General features: G+C 55.3%; 7 protein-coding genes across 7 annotated transcripts; 3 read left to right on the top strand and 4 right to left on the bottom strand.

The window, feature by feature from the left end:
* Positions 1-262: 262 nt before the first annotated feature.
* K437DRAFT_74926 (uncharacterized protein) lies at positions 263-1,008 on the top strand. Its single transcript, XM_013389018.1, has one exon. It carries the CDS (start codon positions 389-391, stop codon positions 812-814), a length of 426 nt encoding a protein of 141 aa, XP_013244472.1. The 5' UTR covers positions 263-388; the 3' UTR covers positions 815-1,008.
* A 693-nt stretch (positions 1,009-1,701) lies between these two features.
* On the bottom strand, positions 1,702-5,576 carry K437DRAFT_293678 (uncharacterized protein; the record flags this gene model as incomplete). The annotated part of the gene is made up of 7 exons (XM_013389017.1): positions 4,825-5,576; positions 4,488-4,762; positions 3,666-4,202; positions 2,847-3,620; positions 2,527-2,819; positions 2,150-2,437; positions 1,702-2,035 (listed from the first exon to the last, which is right to left on the bottom strand). Exons 1-7 carry the CDS (start codon positions 5,324-5,326, stop codon positions 1,702-1,704), a joined length of 3,003 nt encoding a protein of 1,000 aa, XP_013244471.1. The 5' UTR covers positions 5,327-5,576.
* Positions 5,577-6,152: 576 nt separating this feature from the next.
* On the top strand, positions 6,153-9,340 carry K437DRAFT_222162 (COG4-domain-containing protein; the record flags this gene model as incomplete). Its single annotated transcript, XM_013389016.1, has 9 exons — positions 6,153-6,581; positions 6,644-6,769; positions 6,840-7,565; positions 7,634-7,912; positions 8,004-8,288; positions 8,373-8,543; positions 8,647-8,826; positions 8,917-9,147; positions 9,233-9,340. The coding sequence occupies 9 exons, from the start codon at positions 6,153-6,155 to the stop codon at positions 9,338-9,340; spliced, it is 2,535 nt and encodes an 844-aa protein (XP_013244470.1).
* A 1,700-nt stretch (positions 9,341-11,040) lies between these two features.
* Positions 11,041-12,826, bottom strand: K437DRAFT_255218 (uncharacterized protein). Its single transcript, XM_013389015.1, has 5 exons — positions 12,338-12,826; positions 12,120-12,238; positions 11,872-12,017; positions 11,523-11,755; positions 11,041-11,434 (listed from the first exon to the last, which is right to left on the bottom strand). The coding sequence occupies exons 1-5, from the start codon at positions 12,519-12,521 to the stop codon at positions 11,385-11,387; spliced, it is 732 nt and encodes a 243-aa protein (XP_013244469.1). The 5' UTR covers positions 12,522-12,826; the 3' UTR covers positions 11,041-11,384.
* A 576-nt stretch (positions 12,827-13,402) lies between these two features.
* Positions 13,403-16,115, bottom strand: K437DRAFT_273203 (EXS-domain-containing protein). Its single transcript, XM_013389014.1, has 2 exons — positions 14,748-16,115; positions 13,403-14,679 (listed from the first exon to the last, which is right to left on the bottom strand). The coding sequence occupies exons 1-2, from the start codon at positions 15,935-15,937 to the stop codon at positions 13,641-13,643; spliced, it is 2,229 nt and encodes a 742-aa protein (XP_013244468.1). The 5' UTR covers positions 15,938-16,115; the 3' UTR covers positions 13,403-13,640.
* A 466-nt stretch (positions 16,116-16,581) lies between these two features.
* Positions 16,582-17,750, bottom strand: K437DRAFT_222150 (ketopantoate hydroxymethyltransferase; the record flags this gene model as incomplete). Its single annotated transcript, XM_013389013.1, has 2 exons — positions 16,582-17,596; positions 17,671-17,750. 2 exons carry the CDS (start codon positions 17,748-17,750, stop codon positions 16,582-16,584), a joined length of 1,095 nt encoding a protein of 364 aa, XP_013244467.1.
* A 1,372-nt stretch (positions 17,751-19,122) lies between these two features.
* K437DRAFT_267377 (uncharacterized protein) lies at positions 19,123-23,122 on the top strand (the record flags this gene model as incomplete). The annotated part of the gene is made up of 3 exons (XM_013389012.1): positions 19,123-19,784; positions 19,859-22,862; positions 22,931-23,122. 3 exons carry the CDS (start codon positions 19,123-19,125, stop codon positions 23,120-23,122), a joined length of 3,858 nt encoding a protein of 1,285 aa, XP_013244466.1.
* Positions 23,123-25,005: the final 1,883 nt, after the last annotated feature.

Below are 25,005 nucleotides of genomic sequence, written 5' to 3'. Positions count from 1 at the left end.
CCACTCAGCTTGAGCTGCGTACTTCGAGCAGCCGCCGTGTGTTGAGCGTTCAGCACCAGACCCCAGCAGAGCAACAAAAGATCTTGAGCAAAACGCTCGCTAAAGGGCCCCGTGGAGCCAGAAGCAAGGCTTTGTAGGCCGCGGTCCAGCTTGGGCTATCTTCTCGCTCACCCAGGTGCCTTCGACCTGGTCTTCCTACCCTGACGCCTGCTGGCCTGGGACCTCAAGCGAGTGCGGACCGCCAACGAGACGATCAACCGCCAACGAGACGATCAACCGCCAACGAGACGATCAACCGCCAACGAGACGATCAACCGCCAACGTAGCATTGCTGATAGATCCCGCGCCTTTTCGGCCAACGATTTTCAGACAAAGCATTCAATTCAGAATGAACGACGTAACGCTATCGGCAATAGCCAACTACCTCGGTTCATTAGGCATGATTCTGATCGTTGTTTATCATGTGAGTCTTTTCTTTTCTCTCCGTTTCTATCATAGCGATCGGCGTGACCTGAATCGACATGCTTTCACTGTGGTGCACAGCTTGTGGCGGTGCATGCAAAGCGAGCTGAGAACCCGTCAAAACCTCAGGCTTTTATTGGCAGTCAGGCTCGGTGATCAATTCTTACACGTCGCGCCCCCTTCATCATGTCCGTTTAAGGTCATCTTTGCACAGCATGGCCTTGAGAAGCGCTGTCATCAAAGCCTTCGCTCGTTCAGGCGACAAACGGTGATTCGCAAACCGTTGTATACGGCGAACACGGTTGCCGCGTACGATGCGCCGCCACCACCGTGCTCCTGCAAATCTGCATAGACCATTCTGCATCGTTTCCAGTAATGTGCTCCTACCATGTTTCAGCTCGGTATGAGCCTGGTAGATCAAAGCATACAATTGGCAGGGTAGTTTGTTGGTATCACTGAGGACAGGTTTCTGGAAGCCAACAATGCCATCCATAGAAGTGTGGGACTGGTGTATTGGGACATGGGTGGGTAGGGTAAATGTCATGCTTTCCTAACCCCCGACCCCATCACCTCGTCTCTTCACCATTTTCTATCTACATGCCCTCTTGCTTCTACATCTCTTGCTGGGCGTGCTGCTTTTCCATTCCCCATAGCTGCAACTCGCTTCCGCTTGCACAAGTTGTTACCCGTGGGAGTACCGTCGAATCGAGTAGCAGTTTAATTCCGAGGCTTTAAGCCGCCATGTCGGCCAACGCCACCTACGATGCCAACTGGGATACCCCGCTCTCTCACTCTCCATTACGATGCATGCTCTACCTTTCCCCTCTCGCCTCTCATACCGGATTCATGCTCCTCATACACGGAAGAGGTGCCACCGCTTCTGATTCGCTTTCCGCTCATTCAAACGCTTCATTAGGCCTTTTCGGACTGCGAGCAGCGAAGTACGAGGATTCCAGATGGTGCAAAAATCCCCGAATATGGGAAAAAGCCGCCGGCCAGCATCATTGCATTAGAAGCGATGGACGGTATGGTGGCCTACAAGTCATGAATGTGAGCCCCAAGCTCGCTTGCGAGATTCGATTCAGCGTTTATGCTCGGCGCTTGCGTGGAAGCTGTGAAAGCGTCCCTGGGGACACAACAGCAATGGCACTTGTCAGTCAAGGTAGTAAGTGTGGAAACTCAAATGCGCGAATGGAAACACATTGCAAAGGAAGTAATTATTTATTTTACGACATCTGGCTAACTGCGAGTTCGCATGGGAGGCCACGCAGCTGAAGCTGCCACATTTGTCGATGATGCGCTGTGCTCTGCTCTGCCCTTGACCTTGCCCGCGGATGAAATCGCACTCCTCTTTAGAGGCAGTTCTTCAGAGAGACTTCCGGATACATTCTCCTCCGATCCTCCTGGCGATCGCGGCGCCATGACCTCTCTCGGTACGCTCTCTCTCTTGATAGGTAGCGCGCCTCGGGATGTTGAGTCCGTCTTGCCGCATGTAAAGTACTCTTTGAGGATGAGTGCGTCATCTGCTGATAAATTCGCCCCGATCTTCTTGCCGCCGATCACCTGATCGGATCTGTGTACAAAGCCAATATCTGACCTGGAAAGGATGCAGTCGATCTCTGGCTTTGCCTCCAGGTCGGCCTCGGCAACATGTGCCTTCCTGCTGGAGGTCGCTCTCGCGCTTTACGCATCATCCGTCCTCTGCTGCAAATCGTGCATCCATGCCTTTTCAACTGTGTTTCCCATGCTATGCGGTATGCTCTCATTGTTCAGCATGTCCTCCAGGATCTTGCCACCTTCGACACCAGGTATGTCCTTGCCCTCTTGGATGAGCGTGCTGATACGCACATCTGGCTGGTAGTCGAATAGATTTGACCAACCGAAAAGCTCACCCTTTTCCGGGTTCTCTCCCTGATGCGCCGCGAAAAGCCTTGCCTCGGCTTTGCCCTTCAAGGGCGATGTTCGCATGCGCCATCTTGTATAGTTGTCGCTCATAGATGCGCTCTTCTATCGTTCCTTGACCCAGCAACCGGTAGACGTCAACGGCCCGTTTTTGGCCCGTACGATGCGCTCGATCCATCGCTTGCATGTTCAGAGCGGGTATCCAGCTGGGGCCAATTATGATCCTTGTTGGCAGCCGTGAGATTCAAGCCTATGCCCCCTGCCACTGTCGAGATCAGCATTATGTAAATGTTGGCATTCGCGTTGAACTCATCGACGATCGCCTGGCGCTTTGGGTGCAGCGTGGAGCCGTCGAGCCGACGGTGCTCGTAAGCCTCCATTTGTACGAAAGACTCGATGTAGTCCAACAGCCTAACTCTCCTCGAGAAGATGAGCACTTTAGCTCCTTGGCCTTTCTAGGTTTTCAGAAGCTCCTTCATTACGCGCCACTTGCCGCAATACTCGGTCTTCGTCCCCAGATCACGCTGGGCAATGCGTTTGCCCCAGTCATTCAGATACAGCTGCTTGATGTAGCTCAGCTGACACCAATAGCGCTCGCGATCCATTTTGTTCTTGCTCTTGGCGTCTTTCTTATCCCGAAAAACAAGGGCAAGAGGATTGGCTACGTCAAGCATGATGTGCTGGAATCTCAGTGGGTCATGCACCAAGGCGACATTTTGCAGTGCAGTCATGCCTTCGCTTTCTTGCAGCTTGCGGCGCATAGCCATCGCTGGGCAGTCCGCTGAATCTTCGCCTATATCATCGAGATAGTCCTCGTTTTCGGTCGGCAGCGCGTGCTTTTTCGCGACCAATCGCGTGAAGAACCGTTTGTGACAACACTCTTTTCGGAGTAACTGTTGTCCAAGTTCATTCATTTTGCCGCAGCAGACATCGTCAGCGTGGATGATGGCTTGCACTTCTGGCTCCGCCCATATTCTCCTGTTGACCCTGTGCTGCTCCGGGCTCATAGCACACACAACAACGTGGTCTGCTGTTGGTGACAAAATGTTTTTCAGCAGCTCCTTTGTACGACGCAGGAGGAAGCGAAGAAGAAGGTTGGCGACCAGCCGTTGAGCAATAATGCGAGCCGCATCGCGCTGCAGCTCAGATGCATTAACCGCCTGTCCTTCTTCTATTGGCGTGGCGATCATCGCGTTCCATGCTTTGCTCTTGGTAAGAGCGTCAGGATTCGTCCAATGCAGAAGTTCCCAAAGCTCCTAATAGCCGCTCATGAATGGCGTGCCCGTCAATCCAAGTCGTACAGGACACTGTAGTCTACTGAGCTTGTGGTGCAGATTTGTTGCGCTGTTTCTGATCCGATGTGCTTCAGCAATGATGATGACGCTAAATTGGAGTGAGGTAAATTCTTCGATGTTTTCGCGCACGTGCTCGAGGCCAGCGATGACCACATCCAAGCGTCTTCTGCGGAAATCCTTGAGAACTTCCTTTGACACTTGTTTGCTCCTGCAGACGCCTGTTTCCAGATAGCTCCACTTTAGTAGTTCACGGTGCCAGTTGTCACGCAATCCGGCGGGGCACATGATCAGCGCGGTGGGCCAGTCTTTGACAGCCGCTTGGAACGCCCCCAATGTAGTCTCTCTGAGTTTATTGAGCCGACATTGATGGTCTGCGGTCTCATAGCCAGTCTTGTTTATGATTGCTGACAAAAACGCGATGACCTGGATAATCTTCCCAAGCCCCATATCGTCAAACAGGTCTCCGCCACGTTTTTCGCGGTAGCACCGGTACAAGAAGGAGACGTCTTCGCGCTGGTAGTCACGTAGAAAGTAGTTCATCGGCTGTGGAACGCGCAGACGTGTCGAGCTGTCAAGCATAAAAGGCTTCACCGCCAGCTGTTCGGTTGTGGTGGGAAAGTCGGGGCGTCGGCCAACTGCTTCTTGAGATGTTGGAAAGGTCCAAAAGCGATCCCGAGAGTGAGGATATCTGGCTCTGCGAGTGCGAATGTGCAGCAGCAAGCGCGGCTCCCTGCCGGTTGATCTCTTGCCTTCACAGCTTAACCTGATGAGCTTTCAGAACTTCTGCCTCGTCCTTTTGCATTCGGAGCTAGAAGAGGTGTCAAACACGCCTCGCTTCGCGCCCTTCGTGGAAGGTCTGTGTTGCGTGCATTTCAGACCAGATTTTTCCTGGAGGGTCCCAAGAATTTCTGCTTCGTTCTCGCTTTCGGTTTCACTATATTCGAGCCGGATTTTAGTGGAATTTGTCGCAGGCCGCTTGCCTTGTGACATTGGGGCTGCTCTTGCAGAGGAAGCCTGGGTCTTTGTGAAAGCGGCGTTGTTTTTCAGCATTTGTAGCTCGTCTTCTGAGCCAGAATCAGGGGCTATTTGGGTACTTTGGGGTGCTAAAGGCAAGTCCAAAGTCAATGATCGTGCACACGGAACATCGCTACACTGTCATGTTCACTTTTGGTCGAGCTTTCCTGTGGAGATGCTGAAATCGTTTCCGGCTCCGTCTCACTGTCAGTGCTTCCGGGTTCGATTCTACTGTTAGCATCTACTTCATGAAACCCGTCGATGAGAGCATCGAATGTGCTACCAAAGCCTAGCAACTTCATCAACTCTTTTTCGCGCGCTTCGATCCCGTCGCCTCTGTTCCTCTTTGCAGACCTTTGTCTTCGTTCCGGCCTTTTCTTCAGCTTGGTGACAACTCCAGCTGCCTCATTTGTTTTCTCGATAAGCTCTTCCTCTTTGCGCTTCTTCGCAAAGGCTTGGTTCTTGAGGCGGTATTCCTTGGCCGCTGCCTCCAGAAAGCTCGCGAAGCTGCCATCTTCGGATTCGACAAACTTTGCCTTGTGACCAAGCTCCTGACCCTGTTCGAGCTTTGACAAAATTACTGGTTTGAGGCCACGGAGAGAAGAGCGCGCCACGGGAGGTTCCTCATACCGTCGTGCCATTTTGACGTCCATATGCGACCGCTCTAGTCGTGTTAGTACGGTCGTGCGAAAGGGGCGAGCATGAGCCTAAGCCTGCCGCGCAGATCCCTCGTGCAATCAACATTGATGCGCCCGGACTTCGCATGTCAGGTATGAGGCTTGCGGTGTGAGGTGCTTTGTGGACATTCGCCTCTCGTAAGCCAAGCCGACATCCAGAATCCAGATCCTCCGCCTGTCAGACCTCGGATGCATACATACGTATGTATGACATCGGGAAGCAACAACTGATCCAGCCTACACATGCAGTGAAACGAAGATGCCAAAATTGTGTTCAGCGACTTTCTAATAAGCTCTCTCTATTACATATCCCCTCCTCAAATAGATAAGACTGTGATATATTAGGTACTCCGCACGACCTGTCGCGGGTGGGGCACTGCGCGGCTGTGAATTTAAGGATTGGCATATTAATTAAAATATTGTATTCCCCAACAATTTTTGAATGGCAACTTCGGGGCCGTTATTTTTTATTCGTTCTATATTCTGGCTTCCCACTGGATAATTATTGTTATTTATTCCTGGAATAGTCATAAATGTTGACAATGCGTTGCGAGGCCGTCGCGGGAGGTGTACACGATGGGAACCGCGCGGAGGCGTCGCAAGTATGCAAAAAGGGTCTGCGTCGTCCGTGCGCACTGGTAATATATCACCGACTGATGCCAACAACGATTTTCCATGTATCGGAGGACCCAGTCTGCCTTGTGTGTCTCCTGACCGAAGGTACCATTGTGCGAAGAGCTGGAGCGAGACTGGTCCAATTGGGTCGCGACCCAAAGCAGCGAAAAGCGCTGTACCTTTGGCCATGACGGTCCAGGCCGTCGCAAATGGGGTCTCAGAGCACCCAGTGCCCAATGGGCATACTACTTCTCATGCACGATCATCGCGCGCGAGCGCCGACATTCCTCCATTGCCGGATCTTGCGCAGCTAATTACGGTATCTGATGTCAGAACCGCCTTGACGCAGCTTTCTATCCGATCGTCAGCTTTGAACAAAGCAATCAAGTCGAACATCGAACGGTCCGCGGAAACTATCGACGAAGCCCAGGAAGGCATCAGGGCTCTAGCACCCCAGCTTGACCTGATTCACGACGAGGCTAGCATCCTCAACACTAGACTTGAGGCTACTGCAGAAACGGCTAGAAAAGTCAGCCGCAGGATTCGAAGCTTAGATGAAGAAAAGCGGAGACTAAAGATTGCTACGCAATGGGCATTGAACACTTCAGAGCTCAAGGTACGTCGTTCATTAAACTACAAGCCGAACGTCAACTGACACGTTTCTCGGCGCGCTCAAAGCGGGCACTTATTGATCTTTCTGCGGCAATCGATGATGCCGATTGGGACTCGGCGATGAGGCATTGCTCGAAGGCTCTTTCAATACCGGACGAAGTGGTCAACTCCCGCTTTGCCGCCTCTGTTGTGGTAAGCCCCAAGAGTTCTAGTACGCTTGCTGCAGAATGGTGCGTTGAATATGTCTGTTCGCCGTTCGCAGCCGACGACGGAGCTACCGGATGATCCCGCAACAACCCTCTTGAAATTACGGACGCGTCTTCTTCATATATTCGTTCGCGCATTCCGTCGTGCAACTGCCGACAAGCAACAAGCAGATGCGACTCGCTTCTTCAAGCTATTCCCGCAAGTTGGCTGGCACGAGGAAGGCCTAAGGGTATACAGCGACTTTGCCAACGAGCTCGTCCAGGATTTTGGCAGAGGTCTTACCGACAGTCTCGCAACTGGTCAAGGTGCTGGTAGTTCAGCTCCTTTCTTTTACTCGATACTACTCACACGGCTGTTCGAGCACATGGCTTTGCTCGTGGACCGGCATCAGCCACTCGTGGACAAGCACTACGGAGCGGGTAGCTTTGCTGCAGGCGTCATGGGGGGCCTGCAGAACGAATGCGATCGTCTCGGCTGCAAGGTGCTAAGAACTTGGAAGGAGGAGAGGAAGCTGCGACGTAGGATGGATAGCAGTCGAGTCTACCGCTCCACATTTCTCGAATCGTTGGGTTCTTCGGTCAACCTGCGGTCAGGGGTTGCCATTCCTGGCAGAACTGGGACGCCGGCAGGCGGAGCTTCAGCCGCCAAGGCTGGGACAGCCGCCCTCGGGCTGGAAGAGGATGGCTCAGATCGAAGGGAGGTAGATCAAACGCTTTCCGAGGCCGCGGCCATCGGAGCCACATGGGCCACCTACAAGCGCTTTCTCAATGGACGATTACGAGTGAGTGCTGTTGTGTCATATGTCGTTGGCGACCGTCCTGATGGGAGCGTTTTCGAACATTCCAAAAGGGAGAAACAAAATCACCTCCAGCACATGATCAAGCGAGTGATGATGAAGATGGCACGGGCGTGAAAGATTTCCGCAAGCCGGTTGCTACACCTCGCACAGCGAATTTTCAGAAAACGAATGGGGCAGATGCCGGAGAGCAAGCAACTGATGTCACAGCTGCAACCCTGGCCGTGCCTCCAATTGCGGATATGTCCACTCTTGGCAAGGAGGTGAAAGATATGCTTCATGAAGAATACGTTCTGCTTGAGACTTGGCATCTTCGTAGCAGCTTAGAACGGGTAAGTCTCGCCGGAGCTGGAGACACTGTTGTGGGCCTGGAAATGAAACGAGACTGATGATGCTACGTTCGACTGTGACACCCGCACTCAGGCGCACAGGATCGATACTTCGGACCCTTCTGCGCGGCCGCTCACGTCTTCCATCCTGGACGATGCCTTTTTCGTTATTCGCGCCGTGCTCGCACGAACGCTCTCCACCTCCGATGTGGACACGGCGGACGCGATGGTCACGCATATTAAGAAGGCAATCGAGGATGATTTTCTGCAGGTCATTCATCGACGGCTGGAGAATTCTTACCGCTCTGCAAGCATCAATATGGCTGTTGATGGCCCGCGCAAGGAGACGGCGACGAGGGAGATGCGTACGAGTTTTGTTGTGAGTCCGATTTGCGCTGATTTCAAGTCTCAGTGTTCAGGAGCTGACAAGAGAAGCTCCATGCTGTGCTCCTTCAACTCGCAGACCTACCTCAACGTTTTGAGCACATCCGCCTCCTATGCAGAGCGCATCGTGCGAGATCTCGGTTCTGAAGGCAGTCTTTTACAATTGTATGATGAGGGTGAGCTGCCTGACGTATCTCTTATCCTGAGGACGTTCGGTGGTGTGAGCGCTCGCTTGAGAACCGCGCTTCGGGTGAGTCTTTCACCCCTTTACGAAGTGTTCTTGGCATTCACAACGCTATGCCCACGCCCACGCCATACCATGCGCTGCTATACCTGTGCGCCCATGCCTGCAGACGCAGCTTGATCAGTTGTTCGCTCAGCTTACAAGACCGCGCTTGCGACTGGTCTTGACGGAAGCGTATGGAGATATGAGCTACGTTCTGCAAGACGACAGTTATGCGGAGGCAGAAGCTAGCGATCAAGTTCGGCGACGCTTCATCCAGGGCTGGGATCAGGTGCTTGCGATATACAAGGTGAGGTTTTGCGAAGAGCGACCCGTCGTTGTCCACTCTTGGCTCCCCATTCACGGTAGACTGATACAGTGCCGCGCATGGCGTGAGCAGGACCTGTTCGAAGACAGCAATTACGACCTCTATCATAGCTTGGCGATCGATGCGATTGTGCGACCTTGGGAGAAGCTGATCATAGGTATGCGCTTCACGGAACTCGGCGCGCTGCGCTTCGACAAGGATCTGCGCTCGATCACGGCGCATATAGCCGGACAGACGAGCCTCGGCGTCCGGGAAAAGTTCCTCCGGCTGCAGCAGATGAGCTTTATCCTCCAGCTCGACCCGGTGAGTTGTACAACACGGCGTGAATGCAGAAGAACGGGTAGGGACGAGGTGAGCTGATGAGCCATTGGCCCTCGGCATTCGACAGTCGGAAGAGGACGAGAGTGCCTACGAGACAGCCGCCGCGTCCGGAATGAGTTGGCGTCTTTCTGCAAGCGAGGTTCAAATAATCCGCGGCCTCCGGCTGTCCGGCTGAAGATTCGATGAGGAGTGGCCGGTATCGGGCGCCTTTCATGTACATACTATATTCCCTTATCAAGTCCACTGCACAAGTTGGGCGGGCCAAGTGTCGACAATTCGCTCTGCCTACGCATTCTATCTTGGCCCTGGCACGGCAGATGTCTGATCGTATCCAATGCGTAGTCCGAGGCTCCTATAGACGACAATCCCGAGCTGCAACAACAATGCGGGATCAGCAGGTTGTGCAATCGCATTCGTCACAATCCGCCTATCGTCATCGCCATGGCCACCGCCATGACGGACCACTCGCTCGTCGCGGGCAGCATCGTGCTCGCGCTCTTCCCCCTGTGGACCGCCTCCCACTTGACGGTGTAGTTCATGGGCACTACGTCAACGAGGCTTCCTATGGCACACGCCACGCCGCGCACCCGAACGAAGAGTTGCCGTCCAAGCCACGCATGATCCATACCCCAGCTCAAAGGCGTGCGCAATGCAAAGCGCATCATGCGTATGACACGCCACACATCGCCTTCACCGCACTCGAGTTTGCGCTGTTCAAGACGTAAGACAACTCTACCATCAGCTAGCTGCTCGCCAAGACAGGCCAGCTTAACTTGGCGGAGAATGCGGACCGGCGATTCGTCAACATGGGCATGCTCATCGCCGGATTCAGCCTCTTCCCGTGTCCCGGCACGATCTGCAGGGTGAAGACGTGCAGGGGCCCGGAATCGAGCTGATCACCGCAGACTGGAGCGACCTGCTCAGTGCGATCGCGTTTGCACGCACCCACTTCCTCCACCATCGTTGGAAGGACAAAGTCAGCAACGAGGACCTGCTGTACACCCCTGTTGCTCTCCGTGCTCGAGTCGACCGAGCTCATCGGAAAGTACGAATGGCGCACCCTGAGTGAATTCTAGGAGGAGGCAACTTTCACCGCGCTCTGCCACATTGGAGGCTGCACGGGCATCACCGACCTCCCCAACACACGACAGGGCATCAAGGAGTGGGCCGAGTCGTACAAGGCCGAGCACATAGCCTAAGCCGAGTCCATACGCTCTGCCGCTAAAGTGCGAACCAAGCTCTTACTGTCCTGCGGACGCGCAGGACAAGATCATCAGAGCCGTTGAGGCCGGGATGGTCTGTCCCACGACGGGCATCAGTGCGCATAAGGCCGCGCGCACAGGCGAGATGTGCCCCATGGGGCAGCACAGCAGCGAAAAGCAGCGGTGCACTGGGGCAGCAGTTGGCGCAGAAACATCCGGACACTCCCTCGCATGCAGCTCGGCTAGGTGAAGAACACTTCGTGGTGCACGCTACCCGCCATGTCTGGCTCGCCGAAGTCAGTCTGGGAGCGGCTCTCCGTCAAGGCACAGGACTGGTGCGGCGCGGTGGCAGAGCCAAGGGCTTGCGAATGAAAAAGGCTCGATAGGCCGCGCGGTGATTGGCTTCCGGGTCGAAGAGTGTGGGCCGGCCGGCCGCGAGCTGCTCGGACGCAAAGAGGAGATGCAGGAGGTGACCAAGCTGAACGGTCGCAAGTTGAAGGGTCCGTGGGCTTTGCCGGCCAAAATGGCGCAGCCCTTAAATGCAACAGCCAAGATGTAGTGTACTCTCCTGCGGGCACAAGGCTCCCAACTCGGTTGCCTTGCGCATTCTGATGCCCTGCCACGTCATTGAATCCATTTTTGATCAGTAAACCTGTCATTCATCTCGGTTTGATTTGTGAAATCGCCATTTTCTGCGGATAGCAGACAGCAGCAAGGACACGGGTCCCGCCACTTGGGTCCGCAGATCGCATATATGGCTATTTAAGATGTGAAGGAGAGATAAATACAAGCGCCGCAGTGAGAGTCATTTTGGTGTCGTGACTAGAAAACGTTACAGATATGTGAAGGAAACAAAATCACTGATCCTGACTGGACAAGGTGTGTGCGCGCGGTGTAGGGAAGGAAAAGCAGTGCTATATGCTTGATGATAATATATGTGTCTGAACGGCTAGTATTTTGAGTTCTTGCGGTTGTGTTTGTCCCCGTCGCTTCGTCATGGAGAAGCTTACTATGCGTTTATTTGCTTGTTACGGCGATGGTCAAGACGGCGGTGCGGCCGTCAATTGCTGCGGGGGCGAGGGCTGCGTCAGGACATGACCTCGCGAGAAGCAGGGGTGGGTGAGCCAAGGAGAGGACAGAGCACGCCGTACTCACTGATGCCGTGGTTGATACCGTTGTCGCCGACGGGCAACAGGCCGGTGATATAGTTGACGGTGGTCATGTACGTCTTGTTCCGGTACGTCGGGTTCTTCAGGGCGCGTGAGACAATGTCGTCGCGGCCCTTATCATAGCCGTCCGGGACGATGGTGTGCGACTCGAACACGTCCTCCTCCTCGCTGCACGCCAGGAACCACGCGCTAGTCGTCGACTGCTGCCAAAAGCGGTAGCTGTGTCCCCCAGGGGGAAGGGGGGGGTGACAAGGGAGTGGACGGGGAGAAACGAGTCAGCGAACGCGCGCTTGCGTGCACTCAGGATCGCGCCGTGTGCAACGGCATCGACCTACTGGTTGCCGCCGATGACCGACTCGCTGCACGCTCCAACCTGAGGAGGGAGTTCGTACAGGAAGCGGAACTCTGCTTGCTGGCTACGCCAGCCTTTCCCGTCGCCGAGGTTGGCCTGCATGGCCGCGCCAGAGTGCAAGCCGAAGCACTATCAATCAGGAGGCAGAAAGAACATGCGTCAGTCTTGTGCTTGTGCCAGACGCTCGGATGGATTGGGTCTAAAGCGAAAGATGAGGTCGATCATGCTTACCTCTTTGCCGAAGCCAATGGCGTTGCTCCAGGCAGTGAAGCCTTCGAGAGAGCGAATGTAAGCATCCGAGTTGCCGCTGATAATCAGGTTTAGGGGCTCGCCATTGGTGTTGTTCGGGACTGTTGCGGGGGTGCGGCGTAGGAGACTCGGCTTAGTTTCCGCTGTGTCTCATCTTGGCAGTTAGCGACCAAAGCGATGTACACCGCACGGCTACTCACAGAGGCCAATGCATGAGCCGCCATTGTCGTTAGGGATTATGTAGCCCGGTCCATCCCTGGGAGCTGCTTTGATGTCACGCTTGCTCAAGTCAGCACTGGGCATGATGCCTGTACCCGCCCGCCTTGCTGCGGCTGCTGCGACGCCGGCGCCGATAGCAAGAAGGGCGATGGTAGACGTGACCATGCTTCCTTTCTTTCCATGCAAGGGGTATCAATGGCCATGCCGTGTCGATGGATTTGGACCTGGTCGATGCTACAGAAGGCAATGAGGGCTTCTTTGTCTGGCGTGCGCAGAAAGGGGGGCCGCGGACAGGGGATGAAGAGGCTGGGTGAGGGCAGGGGAGCGGAAGGGCGAATATGATATGTAAGACGGCGACGGACTCTTATAGGATACAGGACAGGGTGATAATGATGGCTAGGAGGACCTGCGCAAACAATCCAGCTAGTCAGCTAGACACAGGTATATATGAGTATGTGGGGGAAAGCGGGGGGCACGTTCGGGGAGAACAGTAAGTACATGGCACCGAATGGATTGAGTTGATGTTGCTGCAGCACAAGCTGTTTTGTGTTGGAGTGGATTCTACGTGGGCGTCTCTCTTTCGCACCTCACTCACCATCATCTCTCTCATAGGTAGCGTGCAGAAGACAGATACCGAGGCAGTGGCGGTGCGCAGCGCAGGAAATATTTCTCACGAGGTTTCTAACGAATTCAAAAGTTGAAAGTGTGCAACCTGCAAAGACAGATACTTTTGATTTTCGAATACGCTTCATGATGTTCACCTCTCTGCGCCTCCACCCGCTGTGCTAGACTGGTCTCTTTAGCTGAGCGGTGGTTCCACTTGGCACCTTCTCCAGAGAGCTGATCGTCGCCGGTCGGCGTCGATGTCGCACCGTTGCAGCTCTTACCGCGGAGTCGGCAACGTCCTTTTTAAGATTCGAATCCCAACCTTCAATTCAGCGCATGTATTCACAGTGTGCCTTGACTGCTGCATCCCAGGCACACATCCATGAGCATGTGTATTGTGTACATTGTACACATTGCATGGACTACAATTCACGCGGCATGCCGTGGCGTGGAGTGGTGTGGTGGGACGCGGCGCGACCGATAAATTAGGGAACCAGCCGAGGGTGTATATAATGAGTGTAGGACTGCTGCATAGGGTTATATCCGACAGCTTATCTGATCCGTGAAGGGATGTTAGCCGGTATGCATGCAAGATATAGTATAGTGAATCAAGTATAAACACTCTCACCATCACGAAGCGATGCGAGCACTTCTGCCGTCAATGGATCAGAATGTTCCTCATCGCCCCTCTCCTTCGTACGCCCTAACTTTACCGGTAGGCGGAGCTGTATCCCCATTCGCCGTGTCTGTCGCCCTTGCCGCTGCTGCTGAAGAAGAAAACGACGAAGCACAAGACGAAGCAGACGAAGAAGTGGAAGAGGGTGTTGCTGCTGTTTCTGCACTTGCCGCCGCACCGCCCTCGCTGATGGAGGCCGTGAGGCGTCGTTGCTTGACAAACTCCCACTCGACGCGCAGGAAGACCCACGCCCACCGCCTGACGATCTCCAGCGCTTCGAGCGTAAAGACGCCCGCTTCGAGCTCAGCGATGTGGTGCAGGCGCGATGAGAGCTTGAGCGACCAGAGGAATCGCAGAATCAGATTGAGCACCACGATGATCTGGTACGCAAGCGGGTGGAAAAGCATGCTGTGACCCTTCGCTGGCGAGCGCAGCAGCGCGACCGAACTCTTCCGCCGGTGTTGATCATGATGGTGGTGGTGCTGTGTGGCCAGCGAAGGCGGCTGTAGCAATGAGGAAGACGAGAAAGCGTCTGATGGCGAGGCTGGCCCAAATGGTGATGAGGAGGATGACAAGCTCCTAGCATCAGGGCTGAATCCAGACGCCGATGGCGTCATGTCTTCGTTCGCTCGCTGATGTATCCCTCGTACCTCTCCACTTTCCTCTATCGCCATTGCCGGAGAGGTTCGCACATCCTGTGCGTCTCCTGGAGCGATCTGGCCCCTTCGCAATTCACTGAAATGCTTCCGGTCACTGGCCTTACTCCTGCCATCACCAGACTCTTCTTCATCTCTCTCCTCACTGATAACCGTATCGGCCCTACCTAGAAGACTCGGCGGCCGCCATGACAATCTGCGTCCGTACGCTGCTCGAACGCTCGACACGCCGCTGATCCCCCGCTTGTGAAGACTCTGGCGCACGCCTTTTGCAAGGCCTGGGGCGGCAGAAGACCATGTGCTGAATCGCAGCAAGTCCAGGCCCCAGTCATTCGTCACGTCCCACCAGAACGAGAAAATAGTGTTGACGAAGACAGCGAAGAGCCTTTATGTGAGGGCGACTCGCTCAGCGACCAAGCAAGGTAAGGGTGGTGATCGCAACAGCGCACTCACCAGAGCTGAAAGATGAGATCCCCATAACGCCTCAGCCCCGAATCCAACTCCTCTATGGGGATGACCCGCGCGTCGAGTTCAAGCAGGACCGCATCTCTTGCCATCTCGTGCAACGCGCTCAGCCAGATGACCGGCAGTACGGTAGCGTACTTGAGCGCATTTGCTAATGGCTTTCTCGAACGCCTTCCCTTCCCAGACTGAAGTGAGACAGTCGGTGCAGACGTAGCATACTCCGACAAGCATTGCCGTAATCGGATGAGGTACGGTAAGGAGACCATGAACGGCACGGCCAGGCTGCCTTTGCCATTCCACCACGTGTGGTGCTCCTGGCGCGGCCAGAGAAAGCACAGCGATAGCCACACATCGCCAAATACCTTGGCGAAGCTGGTCAGGCTATCTGCGAGCAGCACCTCTCCGAAGCTGATGCGTTGTGCGAAGCTGGGTTTCGAAATGCGCAGGAGCGAGCGCAGAAAGGTGAAGCGGACGGATTTGAACAGCAAGCGTCCTGGCCAGAGGGACAGCGAAATGGCCCCGAAGAAGATGACTCCTTGGTAGAATTGAGCATGATTCCCGAATGGATCGCCGGATGGTGCACCATCTACCCAATATCGAAAGCTGAGCCATCCAAAAGTACTGAGTACAGCGTACACAAGAGCAAGCACGTATGCAGCTCTATATCGTAGAAGGCTGCTCGTAGAGACTTGCAATTGCGATAAAGATGCCGAGCTTTCTGACCCGGACCCTGAGGGATTGCCCGGCGACGCGCTAGTCAGTGGCCGATGCTGCGGCAAATGTCCATGTCCTGACCCTGTCTTGCTGGCGGATTCGTGGCTAAAATTAGGAAGTCGTGCTGGGTCAAGCGCGAGGCCCCCCAGGGTGTGTAGATTGTTCGCGTAGCACAGCAGACCGAGAGAGATGAGCATGATGACGCGGTATGGCGGTGGCAGCCAGAAGTTGAAGCTGTAGCTCATATCCTTGCCACCGTGCGAGACCGGCAAGAAGTACGTCCCATCGAGGCGCCCCGCAAGTCCTAGTTGCGTCGCCGCCGCACCGGAGCGCACAAAGGAGAGCGCGTTGCGCAGAAGATCGGCATCAGATGAGATCCAGTCGGCGACGCATTCTTGCGAGTACGAGGGCAGGACCAGCACCGGGCCGTGCTCATCGAGGATGCCCACTTTGGTCAACGGCATGGTTACGCTGCAGTAGGAGCTACTTGCCAGTCCAGGCAAGGATGCCGATCGCTGCTGTGCAACACAGACAGATCCCTACCAGTATGAGGTAGTAAGGAAGGAGACGGGGGAGCGCGAAGGAGAGACGTCACAGAGGGAGCGTGACATTGGAAACGGCGGCCATCCCGCGAGGTTCGCGTTGGACTGTTTAAGGACCGAAGTTGTCGTTGGGCGCGCCAGTCGGTCTCCCGCGGGGGAAGTTTTGTGTCAGCCACGCGGCGCGATGCTTAGTCATCCAATGCGCGGCCATCGGTGGACAGCGATTGAGGACAGTACAGGCGAACCTCTTATCGTTCTGCTTACTGTTACTCCAGTCTTTGGCAGCTGGCTCCTTGTCACCTTCGGATAGGAATCAGCTAACCCCCCCCAAACAATCGCTCCCTCCAATGCACATATATACTATGCAAAATTAGTCAGAGGAGATTGAGCCCGTACGCTGACACTGCTCTATAAACCGTGCACGCTGTCAGCTCTACGCTTTCCCGCCGAATGGGTAGGTGGGTGGCCGTGCGAGGGAACGTCCGCCCAACCTGGTAGCGAACCTTTCTGACAGATTGAGGCACAAGAGAACACGAAAGCGAATATGATACATTTTGGAATTGCCCTCATCGGTCTTTCGCAACCAACTCTAAGAATCCCGCCCACTCTTCTTTCTTCATCCTGTAGCTCTCACCCGTCGGCGCGGGGCCCTCCTCCGCCCTTGCCGCCGCAGCTGCCTGGTCATTTGAGGCGGCACCTTCCGAAGGAAAGTCGCGCCTCCTGACCGCTTCCGTGTAAGCTTGAACGGCTGCTTGCCGCAGTGCACCGATTGTCGAGTTGCCCGGTGTAAATGTGCGGACGAATTTGGGTGGACGCGGTGCATTGGGGTGTGGGACGGGTACTTGCTTGCCGTTTGATGCTAGCGGCGGGTCCTGTTTGCTTTCACTGCTGCCAGCCTCGGCGAGGCCAGCCAAGACATGCGCAGGCGACGTAAGTTCGCCGACCATGTCACTTTGCACGAGCACCTGTCCATCCGTGCCGCTCCCAGCTCCGATCCCGATCGTCGGGATGTCTAAATTCTCTGTGATGTACCGGGCCAACTTGCTCGGCACACACTCCAGAACCAGGCTGAAAACTCCTGCCGCCTGCAGCTCCAACGCCTGCTTGTAGATCGTAAATGCATCACGCGCTAAACGACCCTGGACGCGATAACCAGACGTAGAAGAGACCTTCTGCGGCTGCAGACCAACGTGTCCCATGACAGGTATGCCGAACTTGGTCAGGGTGCGCACTAATGGGTAGATCTCTTCGCCGCCTTCAATCTTGATCGCGTCCACTTTGCCTTCTTGAATGATGCGCAAAGCAGCGCGCGTGCCTTCCTCGACAGAGACCTCAAACGTCCCAAATGGAAGGTCACACACCACAAGGGGACTGGCGAAGCGTGCCGAGGCGGCCAGGATGGGTGAACCGAGGCCGCGCTGGACTGCTTGACATGCGAAAATCATCTCTTGCAGAGACACATGCCGCGTCGTTGGGTATCCAAGAGCGACGTTCGCCAAAGAGTCGCCGACTAGGCACAGGTCAACGTCCGCTGAACGCACCGCAAGCGATGATGGGTAGTCGAACGCAGTGAGTGCGACGCTGTTGCATCGTGCAACAATCGAGTTTCAGCCTTCATGTCAGAAGTCCCGACGAAAATAGACGTGGCAACTTACATTGGAGTGTTTTGTTTTTTCAGGCTTTCAAGGTAGAACAGGGTCTTCTGTCGCGGCGGCGGCGGCGGCAGTGGATGCATACCACAGCCGAAGTGCTCGTTCCCCACGCCTTTGGCGCCCTGTTCTGCTGCCCTTTGCGCAACATTTCTCACCCGAGTGTCCTGCTTGTGCACGCCTTCCATCCGTTCCAGTGCGGCCTGGGCACCCGCATTCGTTGCGTCGGGCATATGCTGTGAGCGAGAGATGGCGCTGACAACACGCCCCGCCTGGACGATAGCAGCAGAGCGGGTAGACGCCGTGGATGATCCAATGTTCGGCAGGGCGGTCGGCCGTGAATTGGACATGTGCGGCATGCATGGGCCTGATGTAGCGGCGTCAAGCGCGGATGGGGATGCATCCGTTGTCGGACTAATGGGCGGTGGCTCCGTTTGCATGCTTGGTCCAGCTCGTGATCGGCTGGTGCCCTTGGCGTTAGCCTCTTCACGTGCAGCATTTTGCTTTAGAAGTAGGATCTTCGCATTGTCCATCAGGTTCTGCACGCTGCTAAACGCCGAGCTGGCGGTGAGAGATTTCTTGATCGACATGCCTTTCATTGTAGGCGCGTAGGCATGGCCCCCGCTCGACGGAACTTGTGGATCATCGGGGTCAGCTTGGGAGTAGGATGACCTCCGTGGGGCTTGTTGCGGTTGTTCATGCTCGTCCTCATCAGCACCCTTGGCGTCCGAGGGCCAAGAGCTACATGCTGGTCGGGAGTTGGAGAGACCTCGGGTGAAGTGCGCAGCAGACTCGCGTGCGGTTATCTGCCTACTTGCGGCAGTCCACCACGTAGCCTGCAATTGCATTTTCCGTTATCAACAAATGCAGGTGGCGTCGTATCAGGGGGCTAGAATGCCATTTTGCACACATCGCGGGTGTGGTCGAGATGGTGAAGGGCAGCGAAGACGCTTCTCAATAGTGTGCCGTCCATTTGATGCAAGATCAAACGCTTTGTGGAGTCCGCCATGACGGAATGTGATCGAGACGCAGCGGAGAGCCGACCACAATCAGCTCAAAATTTCTCTCGGCCGAAAGGCTGTTCACCAGCGGAAAAGAATGTCACAGGTCACACTCCAACATGTATGCTCTCTCGGCCTCAGCGCTGGAGCATTATTGCAGCTTCTAACACTCTGGGGCAGGCGACATCCTATGATCGGCTGGCGAAGAATCCGCTACAGCGTGGCAGATACAAGCCAGTCAACAGCGTATCCTGAGCAACGTACTCGAAGAAGCTCGGTAACTACCGCACTGCTTGACAAGCGCACCCTGTCAAGCGTAAGGATCAGTGTGAAACCAACCGCCATGCCGCTGTGGCAGGCAACACCAGCATCCGCGATACCGCCGGCAGCTGACGCACATGATGCCAGTTCTGGCCATCTGCAAGGCGGCACCAGCACTTTGACTAGAGATGTCACCATGTCCACGAGCGACTCTCTTTCAGCCTCTCCCATAGATGCGACTTCAATACGGCAAGAAGCCTACCAGTCAATATCCACCTATCTGATCCCTCCATCGACCCAGGGTTCCTCAGCCGGCTCGGTCCTTCCGCCAGATGAACTCCCGAGCCCAGTTGTGACGGCGGTCGAACGCCGCATCATCTCACTGCTCGACCTCATTAAGCATATGCGGGACAGTCTCACTAGTGACAACCCGGAGATTCGCTCTTTGGCCGTACAGCTCCTCAGCCTCGTCGTGACGACATTTGCTCCCGTCAAAGACCTGCTGCCCACGTCGGAGGCGTCAAGTACAGAGGCCGGGGAAATTGTCAACGGAAAGCCGCTCTTTGATAAGCAAGCTATTTTGACCTTGGTCACGTTCTTCTCCTCTAAGCTCGAGGATGGGGAGATCGTGGCTGCAGAGATTGCGCGCAAACTCAATGCGTCTACGAGCACAACGCCGGCCAGTGCTGGATGGTCCCGACAGGCGGCCGAAGGTGGTGCTCGCGAGGGAGACAAGCGGTGGCTAGGAGGGCTAGTACCCCGAGGAAGCGAGATGCTTGCTGCTGGACTGGTGGCGTTGCAGCGCCTAATCTGCCTGGACTCTTGCGGATCAGAGGCTGCCAGGACGGTCGCAGAAGCGTAAGTTCACGATCGGCATAATTTCGCACATCAAAAGTGCTTGGCTCACTTCCAAGTCTCTTCTGACGGTACAGATTGATCGAACATGTGAAGCCGACAGACCACCCGCAAGCTCTGCGTTTCCTCATTTTCAAGCTTCTTGATTTACTCGTCGCACGGCACCGCGCTCATGCACTTCGCTCGCTGGGCGCAAAATTCCTTCGCGGGTACATTTCTCTTGCTAAAGGCGAGAAAGATCCGCGAAACTTGATGCTCCTCTTCGCAACCGACCGTGTGCTGCTCATCGACTTTGCAGACTTATTGGAAAGGGAGGAAAACAGAGACATTGTCGAGGCCTTTTTTGACATCACGTTCTGCTACTTTCCCATCACATTCCGCCCACCACCCGACGATCCGTACGGCATCACGAGCGCAGACCTCAAAGCTGCACTCCGCGGATGCATGACCGCGAATGCTCGTCTCGCGCCGCACGCCATGCCTCTGCTGCTTGAGAAGCTATCAGCAACGGGCGGAGCTGCGAAGCTCGACACGCTCGATACATTACGCGAGGCGTTCCCCATCTACGGGCGAGCGGCTGTGCAAGCACATGAAAAGGCGCTGTGGGAGAATCTCAAGATCGAGATTTTGCACGCGACAGACAAGGAGACAGGCTTGGCAGCACAAGAGACGCTTGTCAGTATGCTCGCATGCCTGTACACCATCCCGGACCCAGTCGACCCGCCCACTGGACTCGCGCCAAAGATCATGGCGGAGATGCTGGTGGAGCTTGAAAGCCCCGAAAAGGTGCTCGCCGCGCCGGCCGCAAGTATCGTTGCGTGTCTCATCCGCGCAGGCGCGAGCACATCTTATTTTGGGCTTTATGGCGCTTTCGAGAGACTGCTGGAAATGTTTAAAGACCCGGACGAGATCTCGCTTCGTGCGCCGATTCTTGGTCACATTGCCACTTTGCTCCGATCCGTGCGCGTCAGCTATGCAGGGAATGGAGGTGGTGATGGTGTTGGCCGACAAGAAACTGCGAGGCAAACCAAAGATGCCACCCACAAAGACGATAGCTCGAAGCTGAAATTAGCGTTCGCCGTCTCAGCTGCATCATCAACAAATGCGCTGCGATACTTTTGGTCTGCCGCCACGTCACTTCCACAGCGAAGTTACGAGACGGATCGAAAGCCGCTTGACAGCTTTCGGAACGCTATCCTCGCTGCACTGCACAACGGTATCCGCTCGGCCTCTTACCGCGCCAATGCGCTCGCTGCGTTCGTTCAGGTTTGTCACATCGATGATTTTCTCACTTTGCAAGAGATTGGGTATCTTTCGGAAGCTATTAACGAGCTCCTTGTCACAGACGCATGGCAAGAGGGAGAAGAAGGCGGGATCGTTGGCGCAGGATTAGACGAGGTTCGCAGGTTAGCAATGGATGCACTCATGGATGTCGCGAAAATCAATGCGAAGGTGCTGGAGACAACGACTCTTCCACTTCTGTTCGGCAAATTGCCGGACCAGCTGAGCGCATTCGACTCGGATGGAAGCGGAGATACGCAGATGGACCACGCTGTTCCTACCCTGGCTACCCAGCCGCGGTTGCACGCGCTCTCGCCAGCAGAAATCAGACAGCGTACCGCTATCCGCCACTCGCTAGGTGCGCTAGCGCGTCTCGGCACGCAGTCAAGCCTCTTCGACATTCTCATCGTCAAGCTTTTGACCAAGTTTGATCTCGCCGTCATGCGTCCATGCAACACGGAGCAACACCGCACTGCCAACGTCGGCTATGCCCGTGGACTCCTCAGCGCATTGTACACCATCACAAGAGAGAAAGAAAGACGCGGAGACCGCGACTTGGGCAAATACGCTGCAGCAAGCATCCCAAGACTGCTAATGCCGATGTTGTCGCACATTCTCGAACCCTCGGCCAATACAGCGATAGCGGCTGTTGCCGCCGATGCATCACTCAATCGTGACGTCGGAGCGTTGCTCATGCTGTTTTCACGCAGTCTCAGTCTTGAAAAGCAGATTGAGCTGGCGAGGAAAGTCTATCTGGCGATCGAACAAGGGGAATTCGAGCAGCTGCTGGAGCAACCACGTTTTCGGACAAAGAAGGATGGTTCCGTACCCAAAACTGATTTTGCTCCGCTTTCCAGAGACGATGCGCAACGCGATATGTGGTATTTGATTGCATCAATCATCATCCCCTTTAGACAGGATGTTCCTCTTCCATTTGGAGGCGAACTTCTGCCATGGGTCGAACGCCAGCTGGATCAACTACATGGCGCGCGCTCTCTTCTGCATTTCGACGTATGCGCATTGTCGCTCGCTAGCGCCATCAACAAGCACGCCGCGGATCCACTGCCCCAAGTCCTATCCCAGGCTCTGCAGAGCTTCTTTGACAGGCAAGTCAGAGCTGCAGGAGCACCTCGCAGAGCACAGTCCCTTCGATGCTGGCTATACATCCTCAAGGGGCTTTCTATTCGCAATAGCAAGGACTTCGACAAGAAGCTCATGGACCTCATCGCACTGTGCGAAGATGATTCTATCGGTCCTCAGCTTGCTCGGTCGTTCGATATATTGGCAAAGGAGGACTCTGACATTCTGACCAAGGCCAATGGGCACACCGTCCGGTTGCTGTACAGGCAGCGCCTGTTCTCTGTGTTGCTTCCCAAAGTCATCGACGGCTACCGCACAAACATGAGCTTGTCAGATCCAAGCACAAGAGCGTCGAAGCAGTCCGTCTACCTCATCGCCCTCACTGCATTGTTACCGCATATGCCCAAAGCGACCACACAAGAACGGCTTCGCGAACTATTCCCGCTTCTCATCCAGGCGCTCAACCTGCCAGACGCCCAGACTCGCGGAAATGCAGCCAATACGATCGCCGTCGCCATCATCGCAGCACACATCCAGAAAAGGCGGGTAGAAGAGGAAGAGGTCCAAAGTATGACCAGGAGGGTCGCAGCGGGAGCACACGCAAATCTCAACGCCAAAGCCAGCAACACTTTCCTTGCGCTTACGCTTGCGGAAGATCATATCGGCAGTCTGATCTCGCGTCTGCTGGCTGTCATTGATCCCCAGCAGACTCCACTAGAGGTGAGCAGCGCAAATTACGTTCTTCCTTGCCGTCAAACTGACTAACTTCTTTTCTTACTTTGCGGTAGGCAAGTCGCGTGGCAGCTCTTCGATGCTTGGCCGCCTTGGCGCGAGGTCTGCCTTATCTCGCTTTGCATCCGCATCGAATTAGTGTCCAACGGGCTCTCGCTCGGACCGGAACGGGCGTGGATGACCCCCGCCGCAAGGTCAGGCTCGAAGCCGTGGAAGCGAGAGACGCCTGGTTCACGTTGCATGAATAGACTTGTCACACTTCCAAAGCATATGTCAGGCGCATCTTCTAATCGCACAGCATTCATTCAGGGAAGACAATGAATATGGAATTTGCGACCAATGCTGAAAAATCTCTATAGTATGGGAAGAAGTGAGAGCGTCTAGTGCACACGCAACCCGGGTTGAAGAATGATCGTATCGTCCTCAGCGCACGTGTCCTCGTCGAGGTCATCGAAATCGGAAGCGCCGAAAACGAGCTGCTTTGCTCCCTCCTCATGCTCAAGTAGCATGTGGCCGTCAGAGCTGGCCAGATCAGGAGCCTCACTGCGCCTGAGGACTCGTCGTGGCGACGCGAATTTCTTGGCGCTGTTGCGCAAGGACTTTCGCGCAGACAAGCAGATTTTACTGGGCGAAGTTTCCCTGCTGTTGTCTTGCGGAGACAAAACGCGCGTGTTCAGATTAATCGACCCCAATGCACGAGAAGGAGTGAGCGCTGGGCTGTTCGCCGCTGATCGAGTGAGGATCTTACGAATGGGCGATGCAGAGGCGTCCCCCATCGTGGTTGGCGCCGGCAATGACTCCACTTCCACCTCGATGTGCTCACCCGACAGCACCGCTTCCCCTTGAAGGTGCTCTCCTGATGTCTCCCGGCCAACGTCCTCTGCTACGTCAGAGATCAGTGCCTCGTCTGATCCTGGTGTCGGTAGCTCCGGAGACTCTCCTTCCTCCTCTGCACCTAGCATAATAACCGAGCCGTCCGCCGCCGATACTTCTTCATCACTCTGCTCTTGGACATATTTCGCAGCTGCTGGCTGGTGTCCTTCATCCAGTGCAGCAATCGCTTCTGCCTTCATCGTAGGTGCGAATCCTCCTTCAACAGCGGGAACACTTTCCTCGCCGAGCTCGAAGTCAACGGAGGTTGATTCGGCTTCCTCCTGCCCAACTTGCTCCGTCTCGTCCGCAAGGCCGACTGACAATTCTTTGTCGACAACCCTGACACATGCCTCATTTTGAGTCCGGACGTCTTGCCGCGCTTCATCAAGCTCGAAATTCACCGCATCATCGCAAACGCATTCGTCTGTTTGGCCACAGTCTGGCTGTACTGGTTGCGAAGCCGCGCCTTCGTCGCAGATGACTTCTTGTACCGGCAACACTTCGTCAGGGCCAGAACTGGTCGATACGCCAGGCGTGGACTCCGTGCCGGACATGGGCTGAGCTGACTGCTCTTCCGCAGTGGCATTTAGACGGTCAGAATCGAAGGTGTTCTGTGTAGGCTCTTGCGCTGCCTGCGGTACTGACGATTTCCGCTCCGCCTGCGAGCTACTCTGAGCGTGCGAGGCTGGCTGCGGTGGGGCTTTGTGCGACGGAGGCTGGCTCGCGATGGACTTGCTGCCAACGGATCTGGTAGCCTTTGCACCTACAGTCGATCTCGGCGCTGCAGCGCGCCGTGCTGGTGCTTTCGCTGCTCCGACTGGCGCAGCTTGCCTCGCAAGGCTTGCCTTCGTCGGTGCCGTCAGTGGTCGTCTGGCTGGAGCAGCAGCAGTGGTTGCCGCTTTCTCAGTCAGCTTTGCGCCGGCAGAAACGGGGACCTTCGCTTTCGCTTGCGTCGTCACCCCCGTCGTCTTCGTCACTGATGACTGCTGAGAAGCGATCTTCTTCTGCGTCAAAAGTGGTGGACGAGCAAGCTTGCTCGTGGAAGCCTTGCCAACGCCCGGCAACGGCGCTTTCGTCTTCATGGTGGTTGAGCTGGCGGTCTTTCGAGATCTTGGAGACTTTGAAGCGTCGGAAGACTTGGTGCCTACGCGAGGTTTTGGGACGATGGCCGCGGCTGCTGCCATCTTCTTCGCGTGCACAATGTTGGATGTGTTCGGCTTGAATATTTTGGCGGGCGGCATAGAGGCGGGGCCTGCCT

Source organism: Tilletiaria anomala, assembly GCF_000711695.1.
Source record: "Tilletiaria anomala UBC 951 chromosome Unknown K437scaffold_20, whole genome shotgun sequence".
Classification (NCBI taxonomy): Eukaryota; Fungi; Basidiomycota; class Exobasidiomycetes; order Georgefischeriales; family Tilletiariaceae; genus Tilletiaria; species Tilletiaria anomala.
This window is presented reverse-complemented; position numbering and strand designations above follow the sequence as displayed.